Here is a 17,871-nt window from a genome sequence, read left to right as displayed (position 1 = left end):
CAGTATTTTTTCCCTTCCTCCCTCCAGAATGCTTTCCTGTAAAATTTTTGTCTAGAGACAAATATATATAAAAGTCTGTATTAATACTCTCTTAGACAAAGCTTCATTGAAATAAATCCATTTTATTTATGATGTTTAGAAAATCACAGAATCTGGAATGGTCTGGGTTGGAAGGGACATTAAAGGTAATCTAGTTTCAATGCCCCTAGAATGGGAAGGGACACCTTTCACTAGACCAGGTTGCTCAGAACTCCATCCAGCCTGGCCTTGAATGCTGCCAGGAACTGAGCACCCACGACTTCTCTGGGCAGCGTGTTCCAGTGCCTCACCATGCTCACAGCAAATAATTTGTTCCTCACATCCAATTTAAACATCCAATCTTGCAGATTAAAGCCATTCCTCCTTGTCCTGTCACTACATGCCCTTGTAAAAACTCTCTCCATCTTTCTTGTAGGCTCCCTTCAGGTACCGCAAGGCTGCAATTAGGTCATTCTGAAGTCTTTTCTTTTCAAGGCTGAACAACTCCAGTTATCTCAGCCTGTCCTCATAGAAAAGGTGCTCTGTCACTCCAAGCATCTTGGTGTCCCTCCTCTGGATTCACTCCAGCAGTCCCATGTCCTTCCTGTGCTGGACCCCAGAGCTGGATGCAGGGCTACAGCTGGGGTCTCACCAGAGCAGAACAGAGCAGAGGGACAGAATCCCCTCCCTCCCCTGCTGCCCACGCTGCTTTGGATGTAGCCCAGGACACGTTTGGATTTCTGGGCTGGGAGTGCCCATGCATGGCTGGGTCATGTCCAGCCTCTCATCCACCAGCACCCCCAAGTCCTTCTCACAGGGCTGCTCCCCATCTCCCAGCCTTTGCTAATAGCAGGGGTCACCCCGATGCAGGTGCTTGGTCTTGTTAAACCGCATGAAAATGAAGCTTTGTTGTTATTCTTTAAAGTTTGTGTTGTTTTTTTCCCCTGCTTTTTCATTTCTCCTATTTCATGACTGGTGTCATAGATATATTAAAAAAAAAAAAAATTTACAACTGTATGTATAGCTGTGTTGCCCTCTGTGAATTATTGCTTGTCCATATTGATTACTTTGTTTCATGGTTACCAAATTACTGACATGCAGAAGGGCTGACACATCAAACTGCCCTTCTGCAGGATCCTCATTCCAGGAGCACCAACCACCTGCAAACTTTGATGGAAAAACTAACGGCAGCCCAGCCTGGTGCAGTCTTCAGGAGCTCGTCACACATATAGTTAGCTTGGATTTGATAAGCAGCACTTCTGCCGACAACAGGGCAGAATCTCCCGAGACTGCACTACTACTGCATTCGCATGGCACTTCCCAGCCTTGATCCCTGCGCGGAACATGCAATACTTTCTCCCCCCGGATCCCTCCGCGACTCCCGGGTCAGCGGGGGCGCGCCAGTGCGGTGGGCGGGGACCAACGGGACAATGACAAGCGAAACCGCCAATCAGCCGGGCGGGCACCGTCAGCTGCTGGCGTTGGCCCAATGGACGCCGCGGGGGGCGTGGCCGCGGGGGAGGCGGGGCTGAGGGCCGGCGGGAGCCGCGCGGGAGCCGCCGCCATGGCTGATGAGATCAGCAAGGCGCAGGCGGCGCGTCCCGGCGGGGACACCATTTTCGGGAAGATCATCCGCAAGGAGATCCCCGCCAACATCATCTACGAGGACGAGCAGGTGCGGGCTGTGCAGGGGCCGGGGGCGCCGCGGAAGCGTTCGGGAGCGCGGCAGGGCGGGCGGGGCGCCCCCGCTCCTCGCTGCACCGTCCCTGGAGCTGCATCGGGCTCCTCGCCAAGGATCGAGGGTTCTCACAGCTGGTGTAGGAGGGTAGTCGTAAAACCTTTACCACCCACAGGCAGCCTCCTTGCGGAGCTCCGAGCACAGCACCGCGACTGGCTGCTTTGGCAGGTGCCGGTGTGCCTCTCGATAGTTTTACAGAGGTAATGCAGCTCTGCCTGCTGGGCTGTGGCGGTGAACCTCCGAGAGGGATTGCTGATGCATCGCAGCATGTTAGGGCCGCAAAGAAATAAGTAGCTTTGGAAGAAAGGCAGCGGTTATTCCCGAAGCTAACTGGTATTTAGTATGAGATCTCCTGCACTTTTTTTACCCATTCTTCAGATTGAAATACAGGAACCCCATTAACAGGGGCTTTTGCTTTCGAAATAAAGGATTATTCTCAGTGTGCAATACAGACTCACTAAGAATGCAGTTCGTCAGATTTATGTGCTTAAAAATCATGCATAGCTTGAAACAGTGTTTTCTTAATAGATGGCAGAATGGTTGCAGTTGGCATCTGCTCTGAAGAGTATTGGAAATGTTCTGCTTTCTGAAAGTCATGCTTAGGTTACTGCTCTGTGTTTTTGTGAAGGGGTGTGTTCTTTCTTTACCCGGGTCAAAACTATGAGTTTTTTCTTCAGATGCAATGGCTGCAGCAGGGTAAGGTGAATTCTGCTTTATTAGGAATCAGGCCATTGACTTTGCTGAACATCTATCCCACTTCGACAGCCATTTGTGCCGAGTATTTTCTGGAAGAGTCATTACCTGCAGAGCCTCACTCAGTTTTTACCTCGAAGTGCAGAGAAATGTAGAACTTCTGGATTTCAGCTGACTGATGGGTGATCTTCAGTTAATTTTGTTGATTTTATGGAGGTCTTTCTAGGGGTTGGAAGTGTTAAAATGGGAAGGGCTTTAACCAATAATTGATCTTAAGAAAAAGGGAAACACTGAAAAGTACAAAGTCTCTTTGAAATTATGCCTTATTTTCCCAGTTCAGTCTAAACTTGCTGAAATGAAATTTGGTTTCCCATGCACTCATGAATATCTGTGATTGTCCTTTTTTTCCTTAATGGTACTTCTGCTTTCTGTACCACAGAAAGGTATTTAATTCCAATCTTTTGCTGCTAAGATTCTTTGACGCAGTTCGACCATCTGCATTCTGCCTTTGGGACTACATATAATAGGAAAGTTACTTACAAAATGGTCAACTCTAAGTAGGATTTATTTAATTGGTTGCAAAACAATTTTATTCATCAGTTATTTACTTGCTACCCTTCCCTGTTTGGAAGAAATGAGCAGCTCATCAGAGATTCAAAACTAGGCATTGTCTTAAAGATACCTTAAAACCAGACAGATTTGGTATATAAAAGATAAAGTGTTTAAAAGATAAGGTATATAAAAGATTGATGCAAGTTGAGTTGGGGCTTTTCACCAGCTTTACTCTTGACATGTCTTCTCAAAATAAAAAAGCAGTATAGTTGCAAAGAAAATTAGATTTATTGATTCATAAACAAAAGTATCTAGGTATGTGTTTTTAATATCTACTGTCTGTGACATAACTCAGCCAATAGCTGCCAGGTGTTTGCTATTAAACGTGATGGGTAAGTCAGAGATATCCTTGGGCTAGTGGTGGCAGAATGCATCTTGTGCATGTGCATGTTTGTCAAGGTTCCAGTAGCAAGTCCCAGTTCTGGTCATGTGTACAAAGAGACATTGCTTCATTTTCTCTTGCCTATTGGCAGTTCCTGATACGAGGTTTGGGTGATGCATGCAGTGTCTGGTTGGCTGTGATTTTGGTATTTAGTCAAGATTCAGCTAGTCACTACAGATAGGTGTTCATATTTCAAAAGTGATGCCTTTCTCTCAATTTGAGAATGTCTGAAGCAAATCCAGTGTTAATGTATTACTCTAAAATACTTGGTGCTGTTGAGAATAGGAGTTTAATATGGCCTCAATCACACAACTTCAAGATCTTTGGAACTGCCATGCTCTCTTTGGCCAAGGAACTATTCAAGCATAACTGGAAGACAATTAGCAACTCTTTGCCATTTATTTTATTAAACATGGTATTAATAAAAAAAAACCAAATAAGCATAAATGTACTTCTTATTGACATGCATGCTAACAGCTCTACTAGTTGTTATGCATATGTTGCAGTAATAAATCTTGGACGTGATTCCATACTGCTTTGCTAAGAAGGCTGAAGCTTTTAAACAGTACTTTACAGAGCAGTGATTTTTTTCAGCAGATCTTGTTAAGCAGTGCTTTGTGTTTAGTAGTTAAAGGATGTAGAATAATAAATTACTCTGAAATATATATCAGCTGAAGTATGTATTTAGTGGGGCATATCAATTTACTGAAACTTATCTTTCTCCAAAGCAAATTATGTTTTATCTGTTTCTTGTTCCTCCAGTGCCTTGCGTTCCATGATATTTCACCCCAAGCTCCAACACATTTCTTAGTGATTCCTAAGAAGCCAATTGTCAGGTTGTCTGAAGCAGAAGATTCTGATGAATCTGTAAGTACTCCAAAGGTGTTTCTGTACACTAAACTGTACTTCTCATTACTTCATAATGTACTAGGCTGTCCCTCTTTTCCTCTTGACATATCAAAGAAGCAAAGTAATTTTCTGATATTATAATCTTTGTCTTTAGCTTAGAAGGATAATAAGAGTTAAGATTTTCAACTAAAATTAGCCAAAGAAAGCAAAATAAATATGTATACTTTCCATGCAAAATGAATTGCTATTTATGATTTTATAATCCTGATGTCTTCATCATTTGCATGCAATAGTACTTACTCTAATACGGACTTGGGGGTTTTTAGCAGATCAGAGGTTAAGAAAGGGACAGTTAGCTGAGAGGTGCTGAATATTTAATTTGTAACTAAAAACATCAAGCTCAAAGATTTCCTAAGCTTTGCATGGTAAGATAAAGCTTCTTTTCTACCAGAATGATATATGTTGTCTGAAGTAGTGGGAGCTTTAACTATGAAGTAAATTTAGCTTCTGTAACACTTTTGTAGTCCGTTGCATCCTGTCTTGAGAAAAATCAGTAATTCTATTTTCTACATATATTACACATAGCCAGTTTGTAGTTTTTCTTGGAAAGAATCAGTTGCAGGCAACAATTTGAAGAACAGTGGCTGAATTTCTGAGAATTAACTTACTGGCTTATTGGTTCTCTGCTCTCATTCCTTCCCTTCCTGCCCTTTCCCCTTTTTTGTGTGTTTTCTGTTTGTTTTTTTTTTCTTTTTCTCTTTTTCCTCCAGCTTCTCGGGCATTTAATGATTGTTGGCAAGAAGTGTGCTGCTAACCTGGGCCTGACCAATGGATTCCGGATGGTTGTGAATGAAGGGCCCGAGGGTGGGCAGTCTGTCTATCATGTACATCTCCATGTTCTGGGTGGTCGCCAGTTGGGCTGGCCTCCTGGCTAAGATTTGTACATCGCAGGAGTTAACTGCATGCATGCAAGTTACCACCAAATAGATATAATATGTTGTCCATCAATCTAGCCACTGTTAGCCTATTGTTTTTTTAATGTGTGTCTACAGAGGGTAATAAATGCTCTGAGCAACATTCGCACAATAAAGATTAAGCATGTGGGAATCTGTCTCTGTCTGGTGTGCCTTACTGTTGGAAACATTTCTGAAGTTAAAATTATGTTCTCTGGAATTTAAAGCAAAAAACATACAAAGCACAAAATTACTATAGTTCCGTAGCTCACAAGTGTTTAAGTAATGATTTTGATCAAATTGAGGACTTGAAATTAAAGTACTGAACTGTTGTAAGATGTTCAAGGCTTGGCAGATAAGCAGTGTGATGTAGTATACATGTATATATCTTTTAGATTCCAGATATTAGTGAACAAATCTTCTATTTCAGTTCATAGTACTTTCTCTGTGTTGCTGCATACAATTGTTCATACAACACAGTAATCAGATCTCCAAGACAATAAATTTTCTTAAAGTTAGGGTTACAGATGTGTCTGTATGTATATGTATATATATATAATATATATAGTTTATATAGTGAACAACTGTTCTTTCTGATAAAATTAGGTCACAACTAACTAGTTTTTATTATGGAAGATATCTTCAAGCCTCAGATGCCTTGATAAAAGCTGGTTACTTGTGAGCATCAAAAGTGTTAAGGAAATGTGGGAGTGTATATAAAGGGTGTACAGGTAAAGGGAATGAACTATTTTCTTTTCAGATAAAACTTGCAAGTTTGGTAAAGCCATTTGAGCTCGTTCAACCAGAAAATACTCTGTAAGTACTTCAGAATGTTCTGAGCTTTCAGAGTCTTACCCTAAGATGTGACTTAAACAGGAAAACCAGCTAGTGCTTCTGAAGGAGGTTGGTCTATAGTCGAGTTAGGAATAAACACATGGTTCTGTAGTGGTAGCATAATGGCTCTTCTGCACAGCTTGTGTAGACGTGAAGAAGAAAACCACCCAATCCCCCAGAGGTACAGCATCTCTGAGCAGAAGCTGAATGTCTGTTGCAAGAGTGAGGTATCACTAGCAGACACAGTGGGGTGTGCAGTAAAGGTTTGTGGCTGGGAAACTGGCTATCAGAACGAGTTTGTGGAAGGCCCTTAAGGATAGTGAGATGAATTGTTGGCATCCCAAGTGCGGGAAAGGGAATGTGATGTGTATGTACTGCTTGGACTGGCATGTGTGATTTGAGGCATGACTGGTTTCACTGCTGAACCCTGTATGAAAGTAACCCAGTAAAACTTCTGTCACTTTACTTGGAGCATTTACTTGCAGATATATATGCTTTGGGAAGGTAAGAAGATTTCAGAGTGAGGGCAGAGCCATGAATCTTGCAAAGCTAGCCATGAGGCAAGCTTGCTAAGCAATTTATTTGTGCTTAGTGTCAGATGAGTACGTTCTGGGTTGATGATAAATGAGTAGTTCTGAGACCTGTCAGACAATGGTCTACTCAACACAGGAGAAATAAAATTGAAGGAAAACTTTCCCCTAATTTATGCATGTAAGAAGGTGGAAAACTGGGCATTAATTGACCTCTTCTACCTTTCAAAACCACTTGCCAGTTGCTAAAATGCAGACCAGCCTCCTTGTCATCAGTTTTCTTGTGGTTGCATTGCTTTTACTTTATGGTGAGGTGATGACTTACAGCTTCTCTGTCCTGTGATTTCTAAGGGCATTTAACAAAGTGAGATGTATTAACTGCATCACAGGGAGACAGCAAATGTCATTTTAGTAAAGACCAGGGCAATGGGCTTAAGAAAGCAGAGATATACTACATGTCCTTTTACTCTATGTTAGTGATAAATCTGAAACACTCAGTGGAGGATCTGGAACTCTGAAGTAGTCAAATGTTGTTGAATGACAAATGCCTGTGAGCAGTCTAAGGATTTCACCTTCATAAAATCTTCACGGGCTGAAGGTAGAAACAATTTACCTGACTTAAGTACAGACTGATGTATAATCTGTGTCTACTTAATGGACTGATTGATCTAGGCAACATCTATAATTAATCTCTGTAAGCTCTCCAGGGTATCAGAAAGTTGTTCCATTTTATCAGAGATAGGAATAGAGTTGAGAGTGTGTTTGGAAGCAACGGGGAATTTTAATGTGGCTTGTCATTTCAGGAAGACTGCATTATTACTGTAAGTTGTAGTGGTCTCTGGTAAAATTTGTATCTAATCTTCTAGATAATACTACAGTTACATCACTCTTAGAGACAGCCTGACTGAGAGAGAGCTACACTGAATGTGTGAAATTTATGTCAGTTTTTAAAATGTCAGATACTGAGTTTGAAGTAACAATTCCTAGGTATGAAAATTTGCTTTCTTTTGGGTATTGAGCTGTTGAGTCTTGTGCCAAGCTGTCCACATGGAGTTTTTGAAAACCCTGTGACAGTAACAATTTCAGGTTTGGGCAAGTCATCCTGAATGAGGCTGCAGTTGTCTTATTTTTGCCTTTCTATTTGCTGTTTTCTTGTGTGTTAGAACGCTTTTTTTGTGGACCAGACTCAATTTTTATGGAATTTCTCTCAGGAGCAGTGTGTTGATAGTTTATTCGATTTTGTTTGTGTTTGCTATGGATTTAAACACAAAGTTCTGTCTTGATGTATTTTCTGCTCCAGTTACTGGGGGAAAAACAGCCATTGCAGCCATTCATTTTACTTCTTACCAGATAGGATATAGCTGGTAAACTAGGCAAAATTTTATCTTACTGTCATTCCCAGTTAATTTATTTCCTTCTGACAAACTGTATGTACTCCAGCTAGTTCACAAATGAGCTTGAAAGAACTGAGGAAAAATCAAAACCTAGGCTAATGGTGTTGGGCAGAGCTTTTTGCCAGTTTTGGCCATTAGGTATGTACCCTATACCTGTCTGTCATCAAGGATCTGAAGAGAAAATGCAGTTTTTCATTGGACTGTGATGTGATTACATACAACTCTTGGGTAGTTACAGGGTTGCCAGGTGGGAGAAAAAACTTAAATCTGAGTTTAAAATTGAGTCTTTTAGGTAGAAGTTGAAGAGGGAGTGGTAATTTAAGAAGTCACTGCTTTAGTAACTGGGTTAGCACCATGACGGTTTGGCAGTAGGAAAGTTGGGAAATACTCCTTTTGAGTGGGAAGCTTCAAGACAGCAAATTGTCCTTAGAAACAGAAGATCTTGAGAGAAAAAAACATCTAGAGATTCCAGAAGAAAGAGACCACTGCTTCTCTGCTTGCAGTAAAAGTGAAGAACTGGCAATTCTGCAAGCAAAGCATAAAAACTGTAAGTATTGGCCAGCGGGAGTGTTCTGTATGTTGGAAACCCAGCAACATCTATGAAGATTGGTGTACACTAGCATCTTGGAGGTAATTTCCAATCTTGATGATTCTGCGATTCTGACGTTACAGAGTAGATGTGAACATGGTTAATTTGGTCTTGCTAAACTTGCTGTAAACACAGTCTCACTGGAGAGAATGCTCTTAGTATGTGAAGAGTACAGAGACAAAACCAGGCTGGAGCTGTAATTGCTGACCCCTTTTTTGTGAAGGATTTGTACTGTTTGGCTGAAGGTCAAGGACCAGTCAGCCTCTTACAACAGACTTCAGTATCAGAGAAGACAGTTGAGAATAATTATACTACATAACAATCAAGTATTTTTATTTTGTTGTCATGGTAGCTGTACTTCTGTCAGATTTTCATAGAGCAGAATCATAGAATATCCTGAGTTCGAAGGGACCCGTCAGGATTATGGACTCCTGGTGCTGTACAGGACACCCCAAGAATCACCCCATGTGACCGAGAGCATTGTCCAAATGCTTCTTGAACTAGACAGGCTTGGTGCTGTGGTTACTTTTTGAGGAGCCTTATCCAGTGCCAAGCCACCCTCTTGGTGAAAGACCTTTTCCTGATATCCAACTTAAATCTTTCCTGACTCAGCTTCATTCCATAACCTTCAGGACCAGTCACTGGTCATGAGTGTGAAGGGATAGATAGGTGCCTGTTCCTCTATTTCACCCTGTGTGAATGTCCAGGACCTCAGTGAGGTCTCCCCTCAGTCTCCTCCAGGCTGAACAGACCAAATTACCTCAGCTACTCCTCATATGACTTCCCTTCCAGACCCTTACCATCCTTGTGGCCCTGCTTTGGATGCTCTCCAACAGCTTAACGTCGTTTTTGTATTGTGGCACTCAAAACTGCCCCAGCACTCAAGGTGAGGCTGCCCCAGCGCAGAGCAGGACAATCCCCTCCCTTGTCTGGCTGGTGATGCTGTGCCTGATGTAGCCCAGGGCAGAGTTGGCCCTTCTGGCTGCCAGGGCACTGCTGGGTCATGATCAACTCGCCCTCAATCGGGATCCCCCAGGTCCCTTTGTGCAGCACTGCTCTCCAGCCTCTTGTTTCAAAGTCTGTCCATACATCCAGGGTAGCCACATCCCAGGTGCAGAATATGGAACTTGGCCTTGTAAAACTTAATGTGGTTGCTGATTTCCCAGCCCTCTGATATGTCAAGGTCTCTCTGCAGGGCTCCCTCACTGTACTTGAGGGACTTGACAGTTCCTCCCAAATTAGTGTTGGCAAACTTACTTAATATTCCTTTGAGTCCTATGTCCAAAACATTTATTAAGATGTTGAAGAGAAGTGGGCCTATTGAATTTTGTTATGTCAAAATTCTGTTAATGTGAAGAATATAATAAATTTTCTAGAAACTTAATACAGTGTCATACTAATGTTGAAAGATGGAAACTATATGTGGAAAATTCCCATCCTTCTGTGTCACAGGCGAAGAGAGCGTTCTGCCCTGCCTGTGGCTTATCTTTTGTAGAAAGCTCTAAAGGGCCCAAGAGTTGTATCCTCTTGCAAAATAGGAACGGGTCTATGAGTTCATTCATGAAATACACATCTGCTTCAGGTACTTTATTTTTCTTCTCTGAGAGTGCCAGTCTTTATGTGCTGTTTTATGTAACAAGATAGGATCAGTATTTTAGACAATGTCAGCTAGCACTTTCTGAGGCATCTGGTTGGATGCACAGGCTTTAGTCTCTTACGAGGTCATTTATCCTTGCAGAGTGGAGACACTGCTTTATATCCCTATGCTTCTGTTTCATTCTTACAGTAAGATCTAAACTATGGTGTGTGGCATGTGTGGAACAGCAATTCCAGAAGCACAATTTCAGGAAGAAAATATCTGTGGGGAAAGGAGAAGAAGAGGTTGTAGGAAAAATACTCTCTTTTGTTTTCATGGCATTGTATATTTCTGGTGGTTTTTTGTCTCTTTGCTAAGTGCTTAGGTGCAGGAACCTGGAAGTGAAGTTGTGTAGCTTCCAAGAATGGTTGCTCCTCAGTGGTTTAGCTCTGTGCTATGTAGGGTTTCCCCCTGTCAAATAACTTGTTGGCAAGACAAGGGAAGCTCAGTGCCTTGATTTGGATCAGAGCTTATTCACCTGTCCATAGCATTCCTGTACTCTTGCATTCTTGTGCAGAAGTGAGGTTCCACTGAACTATGGTGACAAGCCTAGTGTCACAATATTTTCATAGCTCTTCCCTTCTGTCATCTGTTGATTGGAATTCATTCAATGATTAAGTTGCAAGTTGGACTGCTACATATTAATAATATTAGTTCTTTTTTCTTCATTATATTTTCTGGAAAATTATTTAACTTGATTTAATTTTTAGTCCAAAAGCTATATCACATAAATTGTGTCTGAATCTTAGTTTAGTTAGAACAGTTTGCTTTATGCTTGATGGAATTAATCAGCTCATCACTTCCTTTTTGTTGTTAGAAAAACCTCATTTGATTCTTAATATTATGAAGTTTTCTGTCATTTAGCAGCAGAGCAGCATCCACAAAATTGCTTCTGTTTTTATTCACAGTAGAGAAAAAAAACAACCATTGCTTTTCCGGCTATGACAAGACAACATTAAAGTTTTGAATCAGAAGATGTGAAGTAAGTGAGAGTCATGGTACAATTCACATTCTGCTCTGAGGCACCTTGTTGATTTCATCTTGGTCTCCCTGGAGACTCCACTTATCATTAAGTCATGAGCTAGCCTAGGGTCTTCCTGTGTTATTTCCGTGCAAACAGAATGGAATTTCAGCTTCATGGCCAAACAAAATGCATTGGACTGTATCCAGTGGTTAGAACGTTTATTTATATTCAGTGAAGCTTAGCTTGGAGAAATGTGGAAAATACTATCACTCTGGTCCCAGAAGATGTGCTGAACATTAACATGAGGATCAGGCTAATGTTTTGTGAAGGAAGATGGGAACAAGAAGAGCGTGGAATTATATTCCTGTACCTCAAACTCAAGTCCTCTCTCTCATAGTAATGGCATTTGGGATAGAATATGGTGACTGCTTTAAGTACAAAACATAGAATGCAGGGGTAGAAATTTTTTTAACAATTAGTGTTTTCCTTCAGACAGCTTTTCAATTAAAAGGGTAGGGTTTCAAATAGTGCCTAGTTAGGCATGACATTCCTTGGGGTTTTGAATTGCTAACATTTACTGTCTTTATCAATCATCTAGAAGATGGGATGGAGTACACCCTCAGGACATTCACAGGTGACATAAAATTTGGAATGGGAATGATTGATAAGCTGGAGGTCAGGACTGATACTCAGAGGCACAAGAGGTTGCAAGAACAGACTGATGGGCATGTTTTGAAGTTCAGCAAAGGTGCTGAGTCCTGCACTTGGATGGGATCAGTCTCATACAGTGGACACACTGGGGTCTGACTGGCTGCAAAGCTTTCTTGCAAAGCAGAATCTGAGGAGTCTGGTGGACAAAAACTTGAAGAAAATCAGTATGATTCCCTTTGCAGCCATGAAAGCTGAACCCACCCTGTGCAGCATTAGGAATGGTTTAATTGAGGGAATTCATTAATCCCCTCAATTCAGCATTTGTGAGGTAGTGCCTGGAGGGCTTTGTGTAGCTTGTGGTCATTAGTATGAGAAAGATGAAAATATACAGGCAAGAGTTTAGTGGTGAGCCACTGAGACAGTTGCTGAAGTGCATGATATTCAAAGAGAGTCTGAGAAACTGTTGTTTTGTCTTGAAGAAGGAATGGCTTGGAAAGGGCTTTATCTTTGCAGCTTTTTAATGAGTGGTTGTAGAGAATTCAAGCTTCTGGAGGTGCAGAGGGAGAGAGTAAGAATCAATTGGCTAATGTTGCAGCAGGTGAAGTTCTGCATAGGAATATTAGGAAAGATTTCACAGTGAGAAAGGTTAAATGATGAAGATTGCTTAGAGAGACTGTGGATACTGGAGAGTCACCAAAGATCCCTTCCAGCACTGTTCTATGGTTCCTTTAGCAGCAGCATAAACATCATCTACAAAGAGTGAAAATAAAGTGATGCAAAGAAAGCTGTTATGCAAAAAACCCAAACAGTAAATTACAGAACTGAAATTAAAAAAAAAAGTGAGGAAGAAGAGTTGGTTCTATCTGAAATTCTGTGATTTTGAAATTTAAATGCAATGAGACTTTATATGTTTGTATAGAATATATGAAATATTTTATCATTCTGTCTTGAGGCAGAGAGAAATGCCATATTAAGCTGCTCATTGTTAGCCACAATAAATTATAAATTAATGTCTGGAAACAGTCAGAATATGGAACACATTTCTTGCAAGCAAAAAAAGAGAAGAGAGCCCAAAGAAATGGAACAAAGAAGAATTAGAGCTCTTATGTAGTTGTGAGCAGACTGTATTTTCTGTATTGAAAGATGCATGACTGTTTCTTGTTTTACAGGGTATAAATTTTGAAAGAAGCATGGATAATGTGTCCCTACCCCCACGTGCATTCCCTCGTGGATTGCAGCTATATTGGGATGTTAGTCAGCCACTGTTAATTCCCATGTGATCTCAGAAAAAGCGGATTAATTTGATATTGTATTAATAAACTGTCTGGCAGTGGTTATAGACAAACAAAAAGCTATTCTATGAGGTCTAAAGCTCCAATCCCCTAACCTCTGTTTGTATCTCAGTCCTCTCTTGTCTTCATAAGAAAGTGTGAAAACTTGTAAAAAACGGTGAAAAGTTGTTACATACTTGCCAATATTGTAAATCTGCTGCAAAGATTTATGAAATTAATTTCTTTAGTTGATAATATGATGTAGTCAAACAGGAAAATTTATCCTCTGTCAACTGGATTTTTCTGTCTTTTGAAATTATAATATAAGAGGATGGCAGATTTGAAAAAATGGCAGTATTTCTTGGGCACAAGTATTTAAAACGATCTTCACGGCCCTGAAAGAAGTGACCTGCAGCAGTTGGCTGGCTAATCTAGGCACTTGTGGCCAGACATTAATATCTTTCTTCTTTTCTTTCCCTAAGCAAAGTAAGTTATTGATGGCTAGCCCTACATTTTTTTGTCTCACTGATCAGTCTGAACTTTTTGCAGCTCCTATGTGAAAAACACTGGGATAGATTTAAAAAAAAAGAACTCTAAATTAGGCTTTCACAAGGAAATTTTTTATTCATTATCTTAGACTGCTAGAACATTATGAAAGGTACTGCATCTGATGTGTTTTGAAAGTGATATGACAAAATGAGCTTAAAAAATGGAATAAATCTTAAAAAATTGATCCATTGTCAATGGAACAATACATAACTGAACAAAATAGAGTGCAAAACACTATGACAATCAAAAATTTAATAATTATGAAGTATAATGTAAAGGAAGAAGGTGAATATCAAGACAGATAGCAGGACAATGGGGTGCTGAGAAGAAATTAAATAAATAAGGCTTACAGAACATGACTTCAGGTCTAGATACTGAGTATTGCAGTCAGTATAGTTTTAATGTGCATTTGATTGTAGTGTTTTTCAAATGCTCTTAACAGACATTTGCCTTTGTAATTGACCCTGGTTTCTGTGGGATCCACATTCAGCCCTTTCTGAGCACTTGTAAAAATTCCTTATATCCTGTCTGGCTACACCAGGGAACATTAAAATACATAAAAATCATTGCAGTAGTGAGAAATACTGTTTTCCAGAGGAAGACCTCCTGATTCTGGTGTGCGTTCTGTAACTGGAGTGACATGGGCTTTGTGAGCGGGTGCAGTGAAGAATGCCACACCCAGGTATCCACATCGAAGCGCCCTTGTCTCTTTGTTCCAAGCAGCATGCTGCCTTTTCCGGGGCAGGATGCTGCTGCCTTGGAACGGCGGCTGGAATTCCCGACCCGATGGCCGTAGGTGTGCTGCCCAGGCGCGGCCATGCGGGGGCAGCCTGGCACCGCTGTTGGGCTCGGCTCTCCCCTTCGGCGAGACGGCGGCCGCATGATAAATAGCAAAAGTTCTAACAAAAGAGAGTGGTTCAGGCTTTCAAATGGCTTCTCCTCCGATGCACACTGCTGCTGGTGTGCAAAACAGCATTCGTCGCTTCAGCGTGGTTTAGATTGCCTTTTCCCAGAGTTTTAGCTCCTAATCAGCTTGATACAATCTTAAGAGCTGCAGTGTGTTAGTTTAGGGAAAAAGTCCTGCTGGTGTCCTTGTGCATCATGCATTGATTGCCCTTGAGAGAATTCATTATGTACACTCATGTCTATACGAACTTGATGTTTCTGGAGGGTCCTTTCCAAGAATTATCAATTTAAGTGCTACAAATACGACACGCATTTCATGTTTTGAAGGTGGCATGTGTAAAAACTTATCTTCGTATCTATTATATGGCCACTGCAGGGACATAAAACATAGGTGGTTGCATAACTCTTTACAGTAGGAATCCTACCTTTGTTGTCTCGTGATTCATACAGATACTGGATTGTTGCTGTGTATCATTACATTTCTAGAACTATATGAGAACCTTTAGCGGAAAAGGGTAATTGAAAATATCTGAGTAATAACTCAAAATAGCTTAACAACAGCTTAGCTGTAATTATATAACAATGCATTTTTTTCAGAAATGCTTTGGATTTATGCACAATATTATAAAAACCCCTACTGAATAATGATGTAGTCACTTAGAATTGACTGGAAACGCTTAGGTTTTTAAATCATTCTTCAAGTGAATTGCATTTGAGTTTGGAGGGGCATTAAGGTACAAAATGGGGACTGAATGCCAAATGTTGTCAAGGATATTCTGAATCCCACTGGTTCTTTCATTTTGCTGTGTGGTTTTTTTTTTTTAGCATTTTTTTCCCCTGCAAGTGGCATTCTTGTATCTGATTCACTAGCTCTTTCCATATGTTTTCATTTAAACTGCAACTGGTGCCCTGCATGCCTCAAAAACTTACTGAAGCAGGAAGCAATCCTATGTATGTCATGGACAAACATATTAACCCAGAGAGCTCACAAGATGAGGTCCTTGAATATTCTTATGATCAGAGGCACCTGTTTGTTTGCAAGAGCATAATTAGTATATGTGGTGCTGAATAAATCAATCCAGATTAGGGAAAACAGTAATCCAGTAGTGCTATCTTTTGTTTTGCTGCAGAGCTGTGTTGGAATAGAAAACACCTTAAAAAGTGCATTGCAATTCTAAAATAGTTGCAGTTATAAGTAGTGGAAACTAACGAGAAAGATTTTACTTCAAATTACTCTGCTTCATCACCTGTAAATATCCTTTCCTGTCTACAAAAAAACCAAAAAACCTGTTTTCTCTGTGTTTTTTCCTAGTAGTTTCATATATTTGTGTGTCTCTACATTGCTGTTGTTAAAACAGCAAAACTAACAACACAGGACTTACTAAAGGAATCATAAGCCAGATGAGACCCTTAACACAGTATGAATCTCATGTCAAGATCAGATCTCAATTTGCACTTGTAGTATAGAAAGTTAATCACATCCTGGGCTGCATCAAAGTGAGCAAGGTTGGCACTTACAGGGGATGATTCTTGCCTCCTGTTCATGTGTGATCTCACCTGAAGCACTGTGTCCAGCTGTGGAGTCCCTAGTACAAGAAAGGCATGGACCTGTTGGGAGTGGGTCCAGTTGACTGCTGCAAAAAGAATCAGAGGGCTGGAGCATCTCTCCTGTGAGGAAAGGCTGAAAGAGCTGTGTTGCATCTGTTTGTTGTTTGGGGTGACAGCAAGTAAGGAAGCAGGAGGGGCCTTTTCAGGGGTTTCACAGAGATGTTTTTATTTTAGCCACGCATGTGCACTGTCCATGGTTCAGAAAACAAAAGGCCAAGAGGGGCTGAGAGGGTCCAGGTTAAGAAGCCTCAGAGACCAGGGGACATGGGGGTGTCACAAAGGTGGGTTTAGGGCAAAGGGCCAGCAGGGAAACAGTGTGGGAGTGACAGAAATGCTGATGGACAGGGAGAGGGCACAGGGCTGGAGGCCTCTCATTTTAATTGGGAATGCCTTTCTGGGTCTCCACAGAGCTGGAGCTGTTCAAGCCTGGAAAAGAGAAGGCTGCAGAGAGAATTTACAGCAATTTTTCAATAAATGGAGGAGATGAATTTGCAGAAAGACAGAGAAAGGCTTTCTGAAATTGAGAGAGGGTAGATTTAAATTGTATATAAGGAAGACATTTTTTTTTGGTAAGGTTGGTAAGACACTGAAACAGGTTGCCCAGGGAAGTAGATGCCCCCATCTCTAGAAGTCTTTAAGATCAGGTTGGATGAGGCTTTGAGCAGCTTGATCTGGTGAAAGATGTGTTTGCCTTGAGCATGGGTGTTGGACTAAATGAAATATTAAGGTCCCTTCTAATGCTACCCAGACTATGATTTTGTGTTATTTGCTGGCAACAACTCAGTTTCCTACCTATATCTTGTGATTGCCCATCTGGGAAGGTTCAAAATTGTATTTGATTTTTCTCTTTGGAATACGTAAGTCATATTAGAATATGACTGTGCTTCAGGTTTTTCACAGGTTAAGGGTTAGGTTAGATGCTTGCTTGATTTTATCACCCAAAGATCAGCTTTCTATGAGCATTTGTGGAAGCAGAGTTTAGTCCTTAAATTAATACTGTATGGAAAGTCAACATGACAGAATCAAACATAAGTCAGAATTAGCAAAAATGTTAATGGAGTCATATTCCCACCATATTGCTCAGTACATCTGGGTTGTGCTTGCCTTAGCTGGAAAAGTATCAACTCAGGTTTCCTTAGCTTTGAAGTAGTACTAGAAGGAAGTCAATGTATTAGAATATCTGTGATTGTAACAAAGCAACATATTTTTTAATAAGCTTCTTAATGAACTGCAAATATAAGATGTTTGTATTTTCTTCCTTAGATTTCTACTTTAGATTGACTAAATGCAAGCTGCCAGAAAAAACAAATAAACAAAAACAAACCCAAACAGCACACCAGTTTAGCTTTGGCACTTTCAACTATCTAATAGAGACATTATTGTTCAGCTGCAGCTCAGTTTATTTTTACATTTTCATAGAGAAGAGATATGGATGAGAGATGGAAAGTGGAAAATTAATTTGGGAACAGTCACTTTTAATTTTTCTAGGACTTCTAAAATCATTATAAGAGCACTGAATCCCTAGGGAAATACAATACAGCTTTGAGATGCCTAGCAATCCAGGCAAGAGGGAAGTTATGAGGCAGTGCCTCTGTATGCTGACCTGAAGAAGGATTGCTTAAAGTTCTGGCTTCTCTCCCACGAAAAAAACAAGTGAGAAAGCCACAGATCTATTTTCTGTCTTTCTGGAATGT

General features: G+C 40.7%; 1 protein-coding gene across 1 annotated transcript; it reads left to right on the top strand.

The window, feature by feature from the left end:
• Window positions 1-1,560: 1,560 nt before the first annotated feature.
• On the top strand, window positions 1,561-5,403 carry HINT1 (histidine triad nucleotide binding protein 1). Its single transcript, XM_062513108.1, has 3 exons — window positions 1,561-1,693; window positions 4,206-4,310; window positions 5,063-5,403. The coding sequence occupies exons 1-3, from the start codon at window positions 1,583-1,585 to the stop codon at window positions 5,225-5,227; spliced, it is 381 nt and encodes a 126-aa protein (XP_062369092.1). The 5' UTR covers window positions 1,561-1,582; the 3' UTR covers window positions 5,228-5,403.
• The last annotated feature ends 12,468 nt before the right edge of the window (window positions 5,404-17,871 follow it).

Source organism: Cinclus cinclus, chromosome Z (assembly GCF_963662255.1).
Source record: "Cinclus cinclus chromosome Z, bCinCin1.1, whole genome shotgun sequence".
Classification (NCBI taxonomy): domain Eukaryota; kingdom Metazoa; phylum Chordata; class Aves; order Passeriformes; family Cinclidae; genus Cinclus; species Cinclus cinclus.
The sequence above is the reverse complement of the archived record's forward strand: the minus strand, read 5'-3'. Positions and strand labels throughout refer to the sequence as shown.

Bases quoted from the DNA above. Each gene is read 5' to 3' on its own strand.
- HINT1 (XM_062513108.1), top strand. From the start codon at position 1,583: ATGGCTGATGAGATCAGCAAGGCGCAGGCGGCGCGTCCCGGCGGGGAC. The intron at 1,694-4,205 runs GTGCGGGCTGTG...TTGTTCCTCCAG, and splicing joins TCATCTACGAGGACGAGCAG to TGCCTTGCGTTCCATGATAT. The intron at 4,311-5,062 runs GTAAGTACTCCA...TTTTTCCTCCAG, and splicing joins CAGAAGATTCTGATGAATCT to CTTCTCGGGCATTTAATGAT.